General features: G+C 38.9%; 1 protein-coding gene across 1 annotated transcript; it reads right to left on the reverse strand.

The window, feature by feature from the left end:
• Positions 1–1,002: 1,002 nt before the first annotated feature.
• On the reverse strand, positions 1,003–4,935 carry prokr1b (prokineticin receptor 1b). The gene is made up of 2 exons (XM_062058005.1): positions 4,426–4,935; positions 1,003–1,897 (listed from the first exon to the last, which is right to left on the reverse strand). Exons 1-2 carry the CDS (start codon positions 4,896–4,898, stop codon positions 1,186–1,188), a joined length of 1,185 nt encoding a protein of 394 aa, XP_061913989.1. The 5' UTR covers positions 4,899–4,935; the 3' UTR covers positions 1,003–1,185.
• Between the last annotated feature and the right edge of the window lie 14,964 nt (positions 4,936–19,899).

The following is a 19,899-nucleotide window of genomic DNA, read 5'->3' on the forward strand; positions in this document are numbered from 1 at the left end:
ACATGGTGATCTGCAACGACAACAACATAGAACAAAAACAACATCAGTGAATACGATATATACAAATATGATACCAAAAATGATAACAAAGTAGATAGTGATAACACAGAAATGACAATGAGCATTTTTGCACTACAAATGTAGCAATAAAGATACCAAAAGAAATAACACTATTGATGACGAATAATTATAACTACCTGTGTTATCAACAATACAATTGCTTCAAATGCAACAATACGTTTGTGTAATGAATAGACCGGTGGAGGACGGAACTATATTAACCTTATAGATTGTTATGGTAAAAATAGGTCAAGCTTTAGCAGTGTGCCATGTTTCTACCCAATTTCCTCTGGAGGCGGGCAATGTTAATATACTGTATGTTTGATGAAACATTATTGTATGCATGATTATATGTACAGTATGTATGTTTGTACAGTAAATGTGTGTATGGATGTATGTATGCATGTATGTATGAATATACATCTGTATGTGCGTATGTATGTATGTTTGCATGTACAATATACTTGTCTCCCAGTATGTGCAGGAGCCAAACTAGGGCCCGAGCGACCCAGAAAGCAGATGTGGTGCCCAGGGAACAGAGGACCACCGGCCACAAACAGGTAAGCCGGCCAACAACAGAACCCCCAGGAGAGGGTCCACCGTCCTGCCGGGCTGGCCAGCGGCAGGCCATAGTCAGGCGCGTCCGGCCGAGGACAAGGCATGAGAGAAGCAGGAGACAACCAGCCCCCAAGCCAGCGAGAGACTACACCCCACTCGGGCAGTAAGACAGTAGCCCCGCCCTGAGGGCCCCAGGCAGTCCTGACAGCCGGACGGGAAGACCCCATTTTGTGGACAGTTTTCTTATTTAATGGCTATTTAAAAACTTGATTTGAAGAAACGATTTCTTCTGTTATAATTTTTCTAAAGACGGGTGTTGAAAAACAGTGGTAGTCTTATATCCAGGGCCGTCTTACATTCGGTTCAGTAGAGTGTGTTTTGCTACCCGATGCTGACCCACATTTTGGCACGTGCGGGTTGTTTCAGGTACTCAGTAAATGCAATAACATCAGATACGAGTCACTTGAAAATCCACAAATAGTCACCCCAAAAAATCAGATATCAACTGCATTGTAAATCCAGCCTAAGTGATCATTGGTTCCAAGTCCGAAATGTCAGTGATTATGTTTACTTCAGATTAATGCATTCGATCTCCTCTGTTACCGGCAAGGACACGGTCCTCAAATCCAGTTCATCCACAGTCCGACTCGGGGCATATGTGGACCTCCAGCGCAGCAGCACGATCTTCTTCAGGTACTTAACGGTGTTGTTCTTGACGCTGACAAAGCAGAAGGTGTTAATCATGCTATTGCTCATGGCGAGGCATTCGATGATGTAGAAGACCACCAGTGAATTCCTTTGGCGGGAGATCAGCGTAGGATGGAAATCTCGCAGGATGGTGAAGCCGTAGTAGGGCGCCCAACACAGGATGTACGCCATCAATATCCCGATGAGGACGATCACGGTTTTGCGGCGACAGCGCAGACGCTTCCTAATCTGCTCCGTCTGGAAACCGGGAACGTTCTTGAACCAGAGCTCGCGGGAAATTTGGGTGTAGCACAACGCCATGATGATGACGGGTCCAACAAACTCCACGGCAAAGACGAAGAGGAAGTAGGAACGGTAGTACGCTTGTTGATCCACCGGCCAGATCTGAGCACAGAAGACTTTGTGAGTGACCGGGGTCAGGTTGGTCCCGCTGTGGGGGTACTCGGTCTCAGAGGCGAAGTATGCTGAGGGAATCGAGATGAGAATAGGAATAATCCAGACCCCGGCTATCAGGCAGTAGGCTGTTTCATACTTCATTCTGGGCTTCAGAGGATGAACTATGGCCATGTACCTAAAACAACACAGGCAAGTTAATATCCTTTCCATTATGCCTTTGAGCAGAATGATTACCAAAGAAGACTCGTGCCAGAATTTAAATTCCTCGGTTATGGGATAGCAGGTGTTTGGGGGTGACAGTTTTAAACCTGTCGTCACTCACTCTTGCACTGTGTCTACATTTTGGCAGACCCAGGGAATTGTCTTGAATGATTCAATTAGCGCAAATGGCAATGTCGAAATAAAAACACGGGCAGGCGTAGACTACAGTAATGACTCTTGGAAGATGTTGATGGATGATTGGCAAAAAATTGATGGTTTCCGTTTACAGAAACTCTTAACTACTCTGTCCAGTAGTTCCCCATAGCATTATCCACGGTCACATGAACGTCTATGAATACGATTTGAACAGAACCGGGCTATCCGTGAAATCATAATTGCAAGAATGCGGAATCGTATTACACTGTCCAAACTGTACATTGTAGAATGGTTGCATCAGACGTGATGTTTAGCTCCAGGCTCTTTGTAATAAAAATGCCAAAACGGGATAATGAACATAGCAAATATTTCAACAGTGTTATGGGAAGACCCGTGCAATCGCTGCGCTCGTGCAGCAGGCAAACAGTCGTAAATTAAACACTAAAAGTTGAGTCATGAAGTGCATCCAGCTGTATCTTCTCAATACTATTCTGCATGTAGGCTGACTCTGTAGGACAAAATTGCAGTTCAAATAACTTATTGTTTTTCTTACAGTCTGTATCATTGGCCAAACATTGTGATCCCCCAGCCCTGGTTTCAACACAACTGGACAAAATATATTCCATGAATTCGTCAAAAACGAGGAAGGAAAATATCACTGTTGATATCATACTGTACATACCTCGTCTGCGTGTATTAAAACCAGTTATGGGCAAGCTACCTGGAAAATGTAGTAAGCTAAGCTACGAGTTACTCTCAATTAAATGTAGCTTAGCTACTGAGGAAGCTATCTACCATGAATTGATTAACGTGGACCCCGACTTAAACAAGTTGAACAACTTATTCGGGTGATACCATTTAGTGGTCAATTGTACGGAATATGTACTGTACTGTGCAATCTACTAATACAAGTTTCAATCGATCACGCTATCAGGTGACTACCTCTTGAAGCTCATCGAGATGAATGCCAAGAGTGCAAAACAGTAATCAGAGCAAAGTTAAGTTAAGTTAAGTTAAAGTACCAATGATTGTCACACACATACAAGGTGTGGCGAAATTATTCTCTGCATTTGACCCATCACCCTTGATCACCCCCCTGGGAGGTGAGGGGAGCAGTGGGCAAAGGGTGGCTATTTTGAAGAAACTAGAAAAATAAAACATGTTTTCAGTTATTTGGGTCGGGTCTTGGGCGCAGTTGGGTGTTCCAACAGGACAATGACCCCCAAACACACGTCAAAAGTGGTAAAGGAATGGCTAAATCAGGCTAGAATGAAGGTTTTAGAATGGCCTTCCCAAAGTCCTGACTTAAACGTGTGGACAAGTTAGTGTTATTTTATTTTTTAACTAACTCACTAACTAAACTTTGTTTACATTTAAAGTACATCTTATTTTTTTTTATTTTGAGAGCTTCTAATACTTTAGATTGGGGTGTCCAAACTTTTTCCACCACGGGCCGCATACTGACAAGTCAAGTATGGTAGGCCCATCCATCCATCCATTTTCTATTTATTACAAATATATATATATATATATATATATATATATATATATATATATATATATATATATATATATATATATATATATATATATATATATATATATATATACAGTATATATATAGATTTGGCCAGCGCTGCCTGCAGGAGCAAAGGTCACCGCCTCTGTCCATGGTGCTGAGGACAGAACACCATCAGACGGGGGCGTGGCAGTGCTGACGGCGAGACACAGCTGGCAGGTGAGTAGATTTCACAGGTGGTACGTGTTAATCTCATCATCTGTTGTCTTTAACAGTAAGCGGCCGGGAGCTGGAGGGGAGAGAGGATACGGACGTGACTGAAAAGTCACGTTCTGCTGGACAAAAGACTTTGAGAATATCTATGTACATTAAAACTTTGTTCAACTTCGCACGCCTGGCTCCTGTGAAGTGTATGTCACTTGTAGGAAGCGACCTCTACAATATATATATATATATATATATATATATATATATATATATATATATATATATATATATATATGTAAAAACTTTGTGTTATAAGTGACTAAGTATATTATTATTAATTATTAGTTTAAAAATGCCAGCTTTTTCTCATTACATTTCGATTTTTTGCCGTTTTATTTCAATTTTTAATCTTGTTTTTTTATTATTTGCACACACACAACTTTTTAAATTTTAACCGACGCATTATGTATATTTTCAGAAGGTTATCGAATCGGTATCGCCTATACCAGCCAGAATTTTTCTTGGTATCGGATCAAAAAGAGAATCATTGGTATCACACATCACTACGCCATAAGCATGGGAAGTATGACTGACATGAAGGAGTTCCCCGATGGACTCACCTGTCCACCGCAATGGCGAGCAAGGCGTTAGTAGACACGTACAGCGACACGGTGCGCAGATAGTTAACGGAAGCGCACAGCACCAGGCCGTGAGCCCACGACAGCTGCTTGACCACGTAGTAGTCCACCAGGAAGGGACAACAAACGACCGCCACCAGGAAGTCCGAGATGGCCAGGTTGGCGATGAGCAGGTTGGTGAGGTTGCGTAGCTTCTTGTAGCGAGTCAAGGAGGCGATGAAAATGAAGTTCCCCAAGCCGCAGACGAGTATGATGCAGACGAGGACCACGCCGATGATGATGGTGGCGACGAAGAAGGCCTGGCCCTGCGTGGTGTCCGGGATCTCATCGGGAGGAATGCCGTAGTCCAAATCGTAGCTGTCTAAGTAGTGATCCAACTTGCCAGAAGATGGCGCCGTCAGCATCTGGCTGACGTTCGACCCGCTCATGTTGTCTGAATTTGAACAGCTTGACATGAGAAAATTAGGATGCGGTGCAGCGTAGCTCCTCGGATAAAGCAGGACGCCGTCCAGAGAAACATCTTTGGAGCTTCACCTTCAAAGGGAAGAGAAGGTCGGGCGCATTATTCATGCCGTATAAACATGAGACAAACGAATTACATGGCTGGAGTCCTGCGGGGCGTTATTGAGGAGACAGGCGCGCCTGAGAGGATGCGATGGTGGTGAGGATGGTGATGATGTGACATTTGACCGATGTAGTCTCGCAGCCTGAAGCCCCAGACATGAAATGTGGAGGGCAACCTGAATTTTTCGGGGAGAAAATACTTCAAAAATCGGACAAAACTTGAGTAAAGTGTGGCAATGACGTGTACCAGCGTGGAAAGTGCGATGACAACCATAGACCCAGAAATGGAACATAGGAATATCTGCTTAATAAAGCCTGAGCAATACAATGAACACATTTTACCGAGCATCTCAGGGCGGTCAATCGTTCGCAACTGGACTGCTTGGTTTGTCTTGGAAGACGTTTCGCCACTCATCAGTTCGTGATCATAGACTTAGATTGGTCGGATCTAGTCCAGCGGTTGGTGCCAAAACCCCAAATGTTTATACTCCAAAAACCACGGGGGTTTGCTTGGGCAAGGATGGTTTCACCCGATCGTAGTTAGCAATCCTAACTGTCAACGCCAACGACAGTGTCACGGCGCGGAGTCGAACCCATGTTTCCTCGGTAGCTGAAGCCGCCGGCACCTCCTCTGGCAACACGCTCAGACATGCCCCTGCTCGCGCAGAGCGCAGCATGCCCACGCAGCATTAAAAGATTACAGTTGGTACAAAATGCGGCTGCTAGACTTTTGACAAAAACAAGAAAGTTTGATCATATTACGCCTATACTGGCTCACTGGCACTGGCTTCCTGTGCACTTAAGATGCGACTTTAAGGTTTTACTACTTACGTATAAAATACTACACGGTTTAGCTCCAGCCTATCTCGCCGATTGTATTGTACCATATGTCCCGACAAGAAATCTGCGTTCAAAGAACTCCGGCTTATTAGTGATTCCCAGAGCCAAAAAAAAGTCTGCGGGCTATAGAGCGTTTTCTATTCGGGCTCCAGTACTCTGGAATGCCCTCCCGGTAACAGTTAGAGATGCTACCTCAGTAGAAGCATTTAAGTCCCATCTTTAAATAGACCCCCCTTTTTAGACCAGTTGATCTGCCGTTTCTTTTCTTCTCTCCTCTTCTCCCCTGTCCCTTGGGAGAGGGATTGCATAGGTCCGGTGGCCATGGATGAAGTGCTGGCTGTCCAGAGTCGGGACCCCGGGTGGACCACTAGCCTGTGCATCGGTTGGGGACATCTCTGCGCTGCTGATCCATCTCCGCTTGGGATGGTTTTCTGCTGGCCCCACTATGGACTGGACTCTCGCTGATGTGTTGGATCCACTGTGGACTGGACTTTCACAATATTATGTCAGACCCACTCGACATCCATTGCTTTCGGTCTCCCCTAGAGGGGGGGGGGGTTACCCACATATGCGGTCCTCTCCAAGGTTTGTCATAGTCATTCACCGACGTCCCACTGGGGTGAGTTTTTCCTTGCCCGTATGTGGGCTCTGTACCGAGGATGTCGTTGTGGCTTCTGCAGCCCTTTGAGACACTTGTGATTTAGGGCTATATAAATAAACATTGATTGATTGATTGAGAGTAACAAGCGGTTGCCTTTTTGCCTTTCCCTTAAGAACTATAAATTAGTTTTTAGTATAAGTTTGCTGGTTTCAAGAAATGTAATGCCGAGCGCATATCATTTTGTCAAGATAATGGCACTAGCATTTACTTCATTTAAGAATATTTTTCAACATATTGAGCAAAAAGGTCTTTTTTTGTACCAAGAAAAGTGCACTTGTTATTAGTGAGAATATTCTTACTTTAAGGTATTTTTGGGTTCATTGAGGTTAGCTAATTTTACTTGTTTTGGAAAGTCTTGACAAGCCGAATTTTCTTGTTCTATTGGCAGATCATTTTGCTCAGTTCAAATAAAATACCCCTCATTTTGGTATTTTCTTTTCTTGTTTTTGAACACTGACTTCTTGCAGTGAGGGAGCAGCATAAAGACCAGCAGACCCGAGGAACCTTTGCCAGAACGTCGCTCATCTTCCCAGTAAGCATCACGTCTGGCATTCCCTCCCCTGTGCTTTGCTTGCCTTCTCTTTGCTCTCTCCGTGTCTCCCTTGTTCATGTCCCTTGTGTCTCCCGCAGTGACTTCCCTGTCATCCGTGATCGGGTTTTGCCTCTCGACATCCATCCGGATTCCTGACTGCCTTCCTCGATCCTCGACCCCCCTGCTCGGACACGGACTACGCTGCCTTGCTGATACCCTCGACCCCTTGCCTGTTTACGGACTGCCTCTTAGCCTTGACCCCCCTTGATTCGACGAAGGATACATCCAACACTCACAGACAACAACCCCTGGCAACATTTACACTATTAATTATACACAGAGCCAACACCCATTCACTTAGGGTAGCATACACACGCCACATAATCATCAAAGGTTGAAATAAACCTTGTGAACCGCAGTTCTGCCTTGGTTGTCGCCTCCTTCCCTTCTCTGTACATAACAGACCGTCTTTGAAGTGTAAATTCTGACTGGAGGAAGTCCTTGGGCTCAAATACTAGTGTGGCCTCAATAGCCTTGCTGTAGTGTGTAGTATGCTGGGAATTATCTGTGCATGTGATGGAAGAATGCACTGCAAATGTGATGGAGGAACGCACAGTGCAGGGTTGAAATTCAACTGAATTTGCATTAAATCAGGTTGTTTTAGATAATAATCATGCTGCAAGATCTAGCACGTTGCATTCAATGCGTATTCCCATTCGTTTCCCGTTAATTCCCGTTAATTCCCATGGAAAGTTTCCAGTTTTGAATATTCCTGGAATTTTGCAACCCCAGTGGCAGACCACCTCCTCTGTTCAGGGATGGTTTTTAAATAGTGTTTTCAGAAAATGTAAAGATTCAGGACAGGGAGGACGGATGCTATGTCAAGGTTGAAAAACCATGAATTGATTAACGTGGACCCCGACTTAAACAAGTTGAAAAACTTATTGGGGTGTTACCATTTAGTGGTCAATTGTACGGAATATGTACTGTACCGTGCAATCTACTAATAAAAGTTTCAATCAATCAATCAATCAATCAATCCATCCCTGAACAGAGGAAGTAGTCTGCGACACCACCTGTCTCCCACATACAACACTGTCATTTCAACCATTCCTAAAAGACTCTGCAATTTAGCCTCCAACAAGTAACTAGACGTTAGAGACATTGTGGTCACAGAAAGTGACCACAATGCCATTTGTTTACAACTGCATGAAATGCTTACGCGGGGGATTCCAACTATTTTTGACTGGTAGTAGTCGATCCACAGCGATGGTTCTGCCACACAAAACCTCAATGCTAACGAGGAGAATTTACATTTCAACCACTGTCGTTGGCTTTGACAGTTAGGATTTTGATTGATTGATTGAGACTTTTATTATTAGATTACACAGTACAGTACATATTCCGTACAATTAACCACTAAATGGTAACACACGAATAAGTTTTTCAACTTGTTTAAGTCGGGGTCCACGTTAATCAATTCATGATTGCTAACTACGATCGGGTGAAACCATCCTTGCCCAGGCAAACCCCCCTGGTTTTTGGAGTATAAACATTTGGGATTTTGGCACCAACCGTTGGACTAGATCTGACCAATCTAAGTCTATGAGCACGAACTGATGAAGCCTACTCGGATGAGCGGCAAAACGTATTCCAAGACAAACCAAACAGTCCATTTGGGAATGATTGAACGCCTTGAGATAAAAAACGACCTGGATGAATGAGAACCTTCATAGGTATTTGACCAAGCATATGCGAACCAAAGTGCACACAGGTGGCAACTATAAATTGCCACTAGGGGACAGTATCTCTGCAAACTCCACTTACGATAATTGAGAACGTTTAAAAAAATAACAATAAAATAAAAAACGTTTCTGCACGGTTAACAGTTTCATTTACTTTATATAATTCCCATGCATCACACAGCCAAGTTTAATTTAGGGTAGTTGAGTCTTTTAAAATTACATTTATGGTAAAAGAAAAATGAATTTTTTTAAGGTTATAATTTTATTTTGGGCTTTTTTTGTCTAAAATCACGACGTTATTCTCATAGATCACGAGTTTTTTTTCATAGATTTTTTTTGTTAAAAACATGTGACTTCATTCTGAATTCATTAATTCCTGTAAGTTATGATTTATTTTCAGAAAAAAAACATGTATTTTTTATTGTCCTTTGCAAAATGTTTTATTTTCTTTCTCATATGTTCTCATTTATTTTCACAATATTTGTTTATAATAAATAAATAAAAATCTACCTTTTTCTCAAAACAATGTGTTTGCAAAATATTCCGACTTTTGATGATTTTTTAAAAATCATTATTTAATTTTGAATTAATTTATTTCTGTAAGTAATGATTTAGTTTCTAAAAAAAAAAGCTATTTTTAAATTGTTTTTATAATTGTTTTGATTTTCTTTCTCATATGTTCTTTATTCTGGCAAAAACAAACAAAACAAATAAATAAACATAATCTACCAGTTTCTAAAAAATAAAATAGGTTTTTGCGAAAAAATCCATTTATGGATGATTTTTTTCTTGAAAAATACAACTTAATTCATAATTCATTATTCCTGTAAGCTGCAATTTATTTGATAAAAAACACACACATTTTTGTATTCTTCTTTGCAATATACTGATTTTACTTCTCATATCTTCTGATTTATTTTCGCTTAAAACAAGACAAAAAAAAACAAAAACAGCACCGGTACCTTTTTTTCAAAAATATGTTTTCACGTTAGATTCTGACTTTGTACTCGTAAGGTTATGATAATGTTTCTAGTATAATGGTAATTTTATATTGTGAGGATATTGAGTTGTTTTTTAGAAAAAAAAAATACATTAAAAAACATTTTTTTACAGAATACTTTTTTTTGTTAAAAAAAAATATGACTTGATTCTGGATTAATTCATTTCTGTCAATTAAGATTTATTTTCTGAAGAAAAAAAAAATAGTCATTTGCAATTTTTTTGATTTTCTTTCTCATATGTTCTTATTTATTCTCGCTAAAATAAATAAATAAATAAATAAAAATCTACCTTTTTCTCAAACCAATATTTTTGCGAAAGATTCCCACTTAGGATGATTTGTTTTAATTTAATTCTGAATTAATTAATTTTAGTAAGTTACTATTTAGTTTCTAAAAAAAAAAATTTATTTTTAAGTTTTTCTTTACGATTGTTTTTATTTTATTTCTCTTATGTTCTTCTTTATTCTCGCAAAAACAAACAAAAAATAAAGAAAAAAACCTAATTTATCACTTTCTCAAAACGATGTTTTTGCGAAAAAATCCATTTATGGATGATTTTTTTTCTGGAAAAATATGACTTAATTCTTAATTCATTAATCCTGTAAACTGCAATTTATTTGCTAAAAAACACACACACATTTTGTATTCTTCTTTGCAATATACTGATTTTACTTCTCATATCTATTTTATATTTATTACTTATTTATATATGTATTTATTTTCGCTTAAAAAAGAGAAAACAATAAAAAAAACAGCATTTGTACCTTTTTTTCAAAACAACGTTTTAGCAATAGATTCCGACTTTGGATTGGTATGATATTTTTTCAAGTATAATGGTAACGTTAAATAGCGAAGATATTGAGTTGTTTTTAGAAATGTTTTCAAAAAAATACATCCAAAAAGTAATTGGATACATTTTATGCAGATTTACGCTTTTTTTTTATTTTTTATTTTTAATTTTTTTTTTTAGATTTCATATCTCATATGTTCTTATTTATTCTCGCAAAAATAAATAAATAAATAAATAAAAATCTACCTTTTTCTCAAACCAATATTTTTGCGAAAGATTCCGACTTTGGATGATTTGTTTTAACTTAATTCTGAATTAATTAATTTTAGTAAGTTACTATTTAGTTTCTAAAAAAATATATTTATTTTTAAGTTGTTCTTTACAATTGTTTTTATTTTCTTTCTCTTATGTTCTTCTTTATTCTCGCAAAAACAAACAAAAAATAAAGAAATAAACTAATTTATCACTTTCTCAAAACGATGTATTTGCGAAAAAATCCATTTATGGATGATTTTTTTCTTGAAAAATATGACTTCATTCTTAATTCATTAATCCTGTAAACTGCAATTTATTTGCTAAAAAACACACACACATTTTTTTATTCTTTGCAATATACTGATTCTACTTCTCATATTTTATATGTATTACTAATTTATATATTTGTTTATTTTCGCTTAAAAAAAGAAAGAAAAACAACAAAAAAAACAGCACCTGTATCTTTTTTTCAAAACAATGTTTAGCAATAGATTCCGACTTTGGACTGGTATGATATTTTTTCAAGTATAATGGTAACGTTAAATAGAATCAGAATCAGAATCAGAATCACAATCAGCTTTATTGTCATTACGCAGGGTAACGAGATTGAAAAATATAGAAGTGCAAAGAAAAAAAATAGTGAAGGTATTGAGTTGTTTTTACAAATGTTTTTAAAAAATACATCCAAAAAGTAACTGGATACATTTTACGCAGATTTACGCTTTTTTTTTGTTTTGTTTTACAGCATTGCGACTTTGAAAATTCTGATATAATAATAATAATAATACATTTTACTTATAAGGCGCCTTTCTGGGCACTCAAGGACACCGTACAAAATCAAAAAAATAAAATAGCGACTTTGAAAATTCTGATATCATTCCCTTTTCTCTCCAAAAAATTAACATGTAATATATAAAGAAAATTAAATAGCACTTTCAGCTAATGCTTAATACTGGAATACTATGTTGTTGTACATATTATTGAATAGCAAAAAGAAAACCAGCTGCTCAGAACAGGGCTGTTGAGCGAGGATTGTCAGTGTGCTGTGATTCCTCCTCCTTGGGGTATTTTGACACAATAAACTGCTTGGTAATCGTTTTAATTCACGAAAAAAAGTACATCATTTCCTTTAATACCTTTCTATTTATGTAAGACTCATATTTTTTAAAAGGAAGGCATCCATCAATGTTGATGCAGCTCGTTTAAATGTCAAGGACTTAAATCTACATAAAGAGGTCACGTTCTGGGTAAATGAAACATTTTACACTCTAATAGAAAACCAACCATGCATGTTCATTAGAAAGTAAAAGGTGACATTTAAAAGGACTTACCAGTGAATGTTGCAGGTATCCGAGTTAATTAAGCCTGAGTCCGTCAGCGTCCTTCATTACAAGCCTCTGCATGTTGACTCCTCTGCTCGTCCTCTCCGCTCGCCTCTTTCTCAGAGACAACATAAAGTTGTTCCGCCTGTGCTTCAAATGATGATGATGATGCTGAGGAGGGAGGAGAGAGGCGATGGGAGGATGGTGTGTGTTTGGGTGTGTGTGTGTGTGTGTGGGTGGGAGAGCGCCAAAAGGTTGGGAGCTACTCGGCCATCGTTGTCAGCTAGTGAGGTGATGTATGCACACTGCGAGCCTCATCAAGTCACCTTCACAGGAACTCGCTCAATCGATACGCATTAAGTCGGTAATCTATCTCTCTCAGATGTGATCACTACACCAAAGTTTTCCCTCAGATTTGATTGATTCTCAAAATATTATAATTACAGCTTGTGTTAAAGTGCAAAACCCAAAACCAGTGAAGTTGGCACGTTGTGTAAATGGTGAATAAAAACAGAATACAATGATTTGCCAATCCTTTTCAACCTTTATTCAATGCAAAGACAAGATGTTTAATGTTCGAACTCTGAGTGTAAACATAACTTGGCCCTAGGGAAATGAACTATTAACTGAAAATCACAAAAAGAAGTTATTAGGGATAAGAAGGCTCTGGGGAAGTTATGTGATAAACAAGAGGGAAATGTTAGAATAGTTATGTAAATATATTATCACACAATTTGTATGCTTAAAGTCTGTTGCTATAGTTATTAGCTATTGTGCTCAAGCTGCATTTTTTCTATCTGTGCAAGGACAAAACTTCTTGTCTGAGGGGTGGCCTCAGCCGCAGATGTTATCTTTGTTTTAGCCCGCTAACAGCCAAGGACTTCAAGGACCTCAACGAAGATAAGATGACAGCACGCAGACGAAGCAGAGACAAGGCAATCACAAGGCCCCCGCACATTCTGTCACGTATTGTGCGTACTGGACCTGCTTTGCATGATATGTGTGACCACTCCTTTTAAAGGCGGCCTCAGTGATGTTGACTGTGGAACTCCTGAATAAATAGAGGGACGCGGGAGCTGTACCTTAGAGCGTAGGGCGAGACTGTGACTAAGTGTGCAGCTCCATGCGTTCTCCTCATGAGCTAAATTGAACTCTGTCTCTGCATGATTCCTTGCTTCTTGTCTGATTAATAGATGTCATCAGTGTTTGAACCTGACAAGGGGCGTCCATGATAACGTTGCTTGGATGGCAACATATGTTGCTCCAAAATCTGTATGTACCTTTCAGCTTTAATGGTGCCTTCACAGATGTGTAAATTACCCATGTCTTGGGCACTAATACACCCCCATACCATCACAGATGCTGGCTTTTGAACCTTGCGCCAAGAACAGTCCAAATGGTTCTTTTCCTCTTTGTTCCGGAGGACACGACAGCCACAGTTTCCAAAAAACAATTTGAAATGTGGACTCGTCAGACCACAGAATACTTTTACACTTTGCAGCAGTCCATCTTAGATGAGCGAAGCCGGCGGCGTTTCTGGGTGTTGTTGATTAATTGCTTTCGCTTTGCGTCGTAGAGTTTTAACTTGCACTTACAGATGTAGCGATGGACTGTAGTTACTGACAGCGGTTTTCTGAAGTGTTCCTGAGCCCATGTGGTGATATCCTTTACACACTGATGTCGGTTTTTGATGCAGTACCGCCTGAGGGATCGAAGGTCACGGGCATTCAATGTTGGTTTTCAGCCTTGCTGCTTACGCGCAGTGATTTCGCCAGATTCTCTAAACATTTTGAAGATATTACTGACCGTAGCTGGAGAAATCCCTCAATTCCTTGCAATAGCTGATTAAGAAATGTCGTTCTTAAACAATTTGCTCACGCGTTTGTTCCCAAAATGGTGACCCTCGCCCCATCCTTGTTTGTGAATGACTGAGCATTTCATGGAAGCTGCTTTTACACACAATCATGGCACCCACCTGTTCCCAATTAGCCTGTTCACCTGTAGGGATGTTCCAAATAAGTGTTTCACGAGCATTCTTCAACTTTCTCAGTCTTTTTTGCCACTCGTGCCAGCTTTTTTGAAACATGTAGCAGGCATCAAATTCCAAATGAGCTAATATTTGCAAAAAGTAACAACGTTTTCCAGTTCAAACGTTAAGTATCTTGTCTTTGCAGTCTATTCAATTGAATATAGCTTGAAAGGGATTTGCAAATCATTATATTCTCTTTTTATTTACGAGTTACACAATGTGCCGACTTCACTGGTTTTGGGTTTTGGAGAAGAAAAAAAAGCTAAGTGCAGCTAGGAGGTGCACAGAAAGGTCCACTCTTGTTCAGTTAAAATTAATTCACTGCATAGTTTGTATTAACAGAAAAAAGCCACAAAGCAGTTCACCAAAAATATTGATCTTTGTGTATGTCTCTGATGATCAATATAACCACAAGTGTCATTTTAACACAATAAAAAATGACCAACAACACCAAATAGATGTAGAGTGTTGTAGTTATCTGTTAAATCCGGAGTTTGAAAGGTACTAGTTCTTCTATGTAGCATGTAGTCTAGATCTGGCCAATCTAAGTCTAAGACTAAATCTGACCAATCTAAGTCTAAAACTCAATCTGACCAATCTAGGTTAATGACTAAATCTGACCAATCTAAGTCTAAAACTAGATCTGACCAATCTAAGTCTAAGACTAGATCTGGCCAATCTAAGTCTAAGAATAAATCTGACCAATCTAAGTCGAAGACTAGAACTGACCAATCTAAGTCTAAGACTAAATCTGACCAATCTAAGTCAAACAAGATCTGACCAATCTAAGTCTAAGACTAGATCTGCCCAATCTAAGTCTAAAATTAAATCTGACCAATCGAAGTCGAAGACTAGATCTGAACAATCTAAGTCTACGACTAAATCTGACCAATCTAAGTCTAAAACTAGATCTGACCAATCTAAGTCTAAGACTAGAACTGACCAATCTAAGTCCAAGACTAAATCTGACCAATCTAAGTCAAACAAGATCTGACCAATCTAAGTCAAACTAGATCTGACCAATCTAAGTCTGAAACAAGATCTGACCAATCTAAGTCAAACTAGATCTGACCAATCTAAGTCTGAAACTAGATCTGACCAATCTAAGTCTAAGACTAAATCTGACCAATCTAAGTCTAAGACTAAATCTGACCAATCTAAGTCAAACTAGATAGTTTGTATTAACAGAAAAAAGCCACAAAGCAGTTCACCAAAAATATTGATCTTTGTGTATGTCTCTGATGATCAATATAACCACAAGTGTCATTTTAACACGATACAAAATTGCCAACAACACCAAATAGAAGTAGAGTGTTGTAGTTATCTGTTAGATCCGGAGTTTGAAAGCTACTAGTTCTTCTATGTAGCATTATTTTCTTCTATTGACATTCCAAAATAGCTATACAAGCTGAAATGACCACAATCGCCCCCTAGTGTACGAGAGGCACACTGCGTATGGCCAACAGTCACATGAGAGGTAGATCTTGGAAACTGGGACTAAACATGTGTAGGTGGCGTGAAAATAGAAGACACATCATTATTTGAGGAATCGGATTGATTTTCTGAATGGTCCAGCCCTCTCCAGGGGAATGTAAACACACAAATCATCCTGATTGGCAGCTGTGAGACATGAGGTTTGTCCTGATTGGCAATCAGGGACAGATGATGGAGGCCGCGACCAGGCCAAAGACGAAGTGGCACGAAATGAAAAACCACAAGAGAAAGTGTAAACAAGAAAAAAAGAGCGCTGGAACTGAAATGACATTAAGCACAGGAAGATGAACACAAGTCCAAAACTGTCATGGAAGGTTATGACACTTGTTTGTTGGAAAAACATGAATTTGTTCTTGGAATATGTCAGAATAATTGTATCAAAACGTTGTGTTGCCATGAGTTCCCGGCGAGAAGACAAAAGCTGTCTTTGATCCTACCAAGAAGAAGGCTTGAAAAACTCCACTGTGTAGGATGGGAAGCAACATGAAGGTGTTCTGATTCTTTGATGTATTGTAATCCACATAAAGATTCTGTCTTGAAAAGAGAACTACAAAGCGGAGATGAAGCAGGACCAGACTCCCCTCCAGACGACCTTTTCTTTGAACTGTTTTTAATCAAAGGCGATGGCTGTTTACGACCCCCCTCCCTTAGAAACAGCTGTTGCCATGTAATCAGGGAAAGTCCAAATAAAAGAGGAGGCGTACAATCTTTCGTCAGAGCGTGGTGACACTGTGCAAGGGTACAGGTGTACGCGTTTCTCCTCATTGAGCCAAATTTAATTCTGTCTCTGTTTGATTCCTTGCTTCTTGTCTTGTTTAATAGATGTCATCAGTGTTTGATCCTGACAGAATACATTTTTTTAAATTGTTTTACCGTGACAGTGTTAGTTCTTGCAAGCTTATGACTTCTGTTTTCTGAAAAAAATACCACTTTACGATATTTTTATGACTTCATCACATCACATTACGATTCATTTGTGTAAAATGATGACTGTATTCTTTCAGAAGGTTTTTTTCTAAAAATCACTTTGTGCAATTTGGTGTTTGTAAGATTTTCTTTTCTCCGAAATAATACTAAAACTTTTTCTTGTTAAATTACACATTATTTTTCATTGTTGATATTTTCTCATGACATTAAAGGCCTACAGAAAGCCACTACTAGCGACCACGCAGTCTGATAGTTTATATATCAATGATGAAATCTTAACATTGCAACACATGCCAATACGGCCGGGTTAACTTATAAAGTGACATTTAAAACTTCCCGGGACATATCCGGCTGAAACATTGCGGTATGATGACGTATGCGCGTGACGAAGTCCGAGTAACGGAAGTTATGGTACCCCGTAGAATCCTATACAAAAAGCTCTGTTTTCATTTCATAATTCCACAGTATTCTGGACATCTTTTGCAATTTTTTTAATGAACAATGAAGGCTGCAAAGAAGACAGTTGTAGGTGGGATCAGTGTATTAGCAGCGGACTACAGCAACACAACCAGGAGGACTTTGTTGGAGTGCTAGCCGCGCTAGCCGCGCTAGCCACCGACCTCACCTTGACTTCCTACGTCTCCGGGCCGCCAAACGCATCGGGTGAAGTCCTTCGTCCTTCTGCCGATCACTGGAACGCAGGTGAGCACGGGTGTTGATGAGCAAATGAGGGCTGGCTGGCGTAGGTGGAGAGCTAATGTTTTTAACACAGCTCTGTGCAGTCCGGTTGCTAAGTTAGCTTCAATGGCGTCGTTAGCACAGAATTGTTAACCTTCGCCAGCCTGGAAAGCATTAACCGTGTATTTACCATATCTGAGCTACTGTGTAGAAATATGGGGAAATAATTACAAAAGTACACTTCATTCATTAACGGTGTTACAAAAAAGATCAGTTAGAATAATACATAATGTTGGATATAGAGAACATACAAATCCTTTATTTATTGAATCAAAGATACTGAAATTCCACGACATAGTGAATTTGCAAACAGCTAAAATTATGCACAAAGCAAACTATAACCTGCTACCCAAGAATATACAACAATTCTTCTCAACAAAAGAGGAGAAATATAATCTTAGAGAAAAATGCAATTTAAAACATTTGTACGCACGTACAACACTTAAGACCTTCAGTATATCAGTATGTGGAATTAAATGATGGAATGGATTAAGCAAAGCAATCAAACAAAGTACTAATATGATCCACTTCAAGAAACTCTTCAAACTTAAAGTGTTTACAAAGTACAAAGAAGAAGAACCATGACAAACATTTTCAATTTATTTCATCCATTCATTCATTCATTCTTAAAGTAATCTTACTTATCTCATCATATGAAATATGACTTTCTTCACCAATTATTATTATTAAATTCTTACTATTATTTATTTATTTATTTTTATTGTGATTACTTATGGAGTTTATTGTGAAAAAATTGAGAACAGGAAGTGAATAAAAAAAGTTTCAGCAACTGTTATGTAAAGAAAAGGGGTAGGATTAAATAAGCTCTGCTTCTTCCTACTCCTTTTCGAACATGTTGAAAAGAAACTGGAAATTGTGATGTATCATGTTGTATGCTTGCATGTTCGAAATAAACTCAAACTCAAACTCAAACTCAAACTCAAACATGTCCACGGTTTAATAGTATTGTTGATTTTCTATCTATCCTTCCAGTCAGGGGTTTATTTCTTTTGTTTCTATATGCAGTTAAAGCAAGATGCTATCACGTTAGCTCGTAGCTAAAGCATTTCGCCGATGTATTGTCGTGGAGATAAAAGGCACTGAATGTCCATTTCGCGTTCTCGACTCTCATTTTCAAGAGGATATAGTATCCCAGGTGGTTTAAAATACAAATCCGTGATCCACAATAGAAAAAGGAGAGAGTGTGGAATCCAATGAGCCAGCTTGTACCTAAGTTACGGTCAGAGCGAAAAAAGATACGTCCATCGCTGCCTCTCAAGTCATTCACTGTAACGTTCCTCATCTACGAATCTTTCATCTTCGCTCAAATTAATGGGGTAATCATCACTTTCTCGGTCCGAATCTCTCTCGCTCCATTGTAAACAACGGGGAATTGTGAGGAATACTAGCTCCTGTGACGTCACGCTACTTCCGCTACAGGCAAGGCTTTTTTTTATCAGCGAGCAAAAGTTGCGAACTTTATCGTCGATTTTCTCTACTAAATCCTTTCAGCAAAAATATGGCAATATCGCGAAATGATCAAGTATGACACATAGAATGGATCTGCTATTCCCGTTTAAATTTTAAAAAATCATTTCAGTAGGCCTTTAAACCTTTATTGACCCAATATTGCAACTCCATCAAGATTATGTCTCGTTAAAATTCAACATCTTCGTAACAGAACAACTTTATTCTTGCAAAGTTGGGACATTTTTCTGTTTCGCCCTATCGTCGCGAGAAAAACAACTGTTGAGAAGCAAACGAGCAATCCTGCTGTCAATGCCATTGACAGAAATTGAAGCGAAATGTCCCCTTGTTAGCATCACAGTGGATCAACCACTATCACCTCAAGATAATCGGAATCACCTGTGTGAGCGTTCCATTCAAGTGTAAAGAAATGGCACAAAAGAGCATGTTTCTAACTCCTGTTACTTGTTGGAGGATACATTTTAGGAATGGTTGAAAGGACAGTGTTGTATTTGGGAGATAGGTGGTGTCGCAGATCACTTCCTCTGTTCAGGGATGGTATTTCAGCCTTGATGTAGATGGCTTCCCTCACTCCTCTTTCGTACCATCCGGGGGTTTGGCATCAACCGCTAGACTGGATCTGACCAATCTAAGTCTAAAACTAGATCTGACCCATCTAAGTCTAAGACTAGATCTGACCAATCTAAGTCTAAGACTAGATCTGACCAATCTAAGTCTAAGACTAGATCTGACCAATCTAAGTTTAAGACTAAATCTGACCAATCTAAGTCTAAAAATCTATCTGACCAATCTAAGTCTAAGACTAGATCTGACAAATCTAAGTCTAAATCTTGATCTGACCAATCTAAGTCAAAGACTAGATCTGACCAATCTAAGTCAAACTAGATCTGACCAATCTAAGTCTAAGACTAGATCTGACCAATCTAAGTCTAAGACTAAATCTGAACAGTCTAAGTCTAAGACTAGATCTGAACAATCTAAGTCTAAGACTAGATCTGACCAATCTAAGTCTAAGACTAGATCTGACAAATCTAAGTCTAAAACTTGATCTGACCAATCTAAGTCTAAGA

Source organism: Entelurus aequoreus, linkage group LG09 (genome assembly GCF_033978785.1).
Source record: "Entelurus aequoreus isolate RoL-2023_Sb linkage group LG09, RoL_Eaeq_v1.1, whole genome shotgun sequence".
Taxonomy (NCBI): domain Eukaryota; kingdom Metazoa; phylum Chordata; class Actinopteri; order Syngnathiformes; family Syngnathidae; genus Entelurus; species Entelurus aequoreus.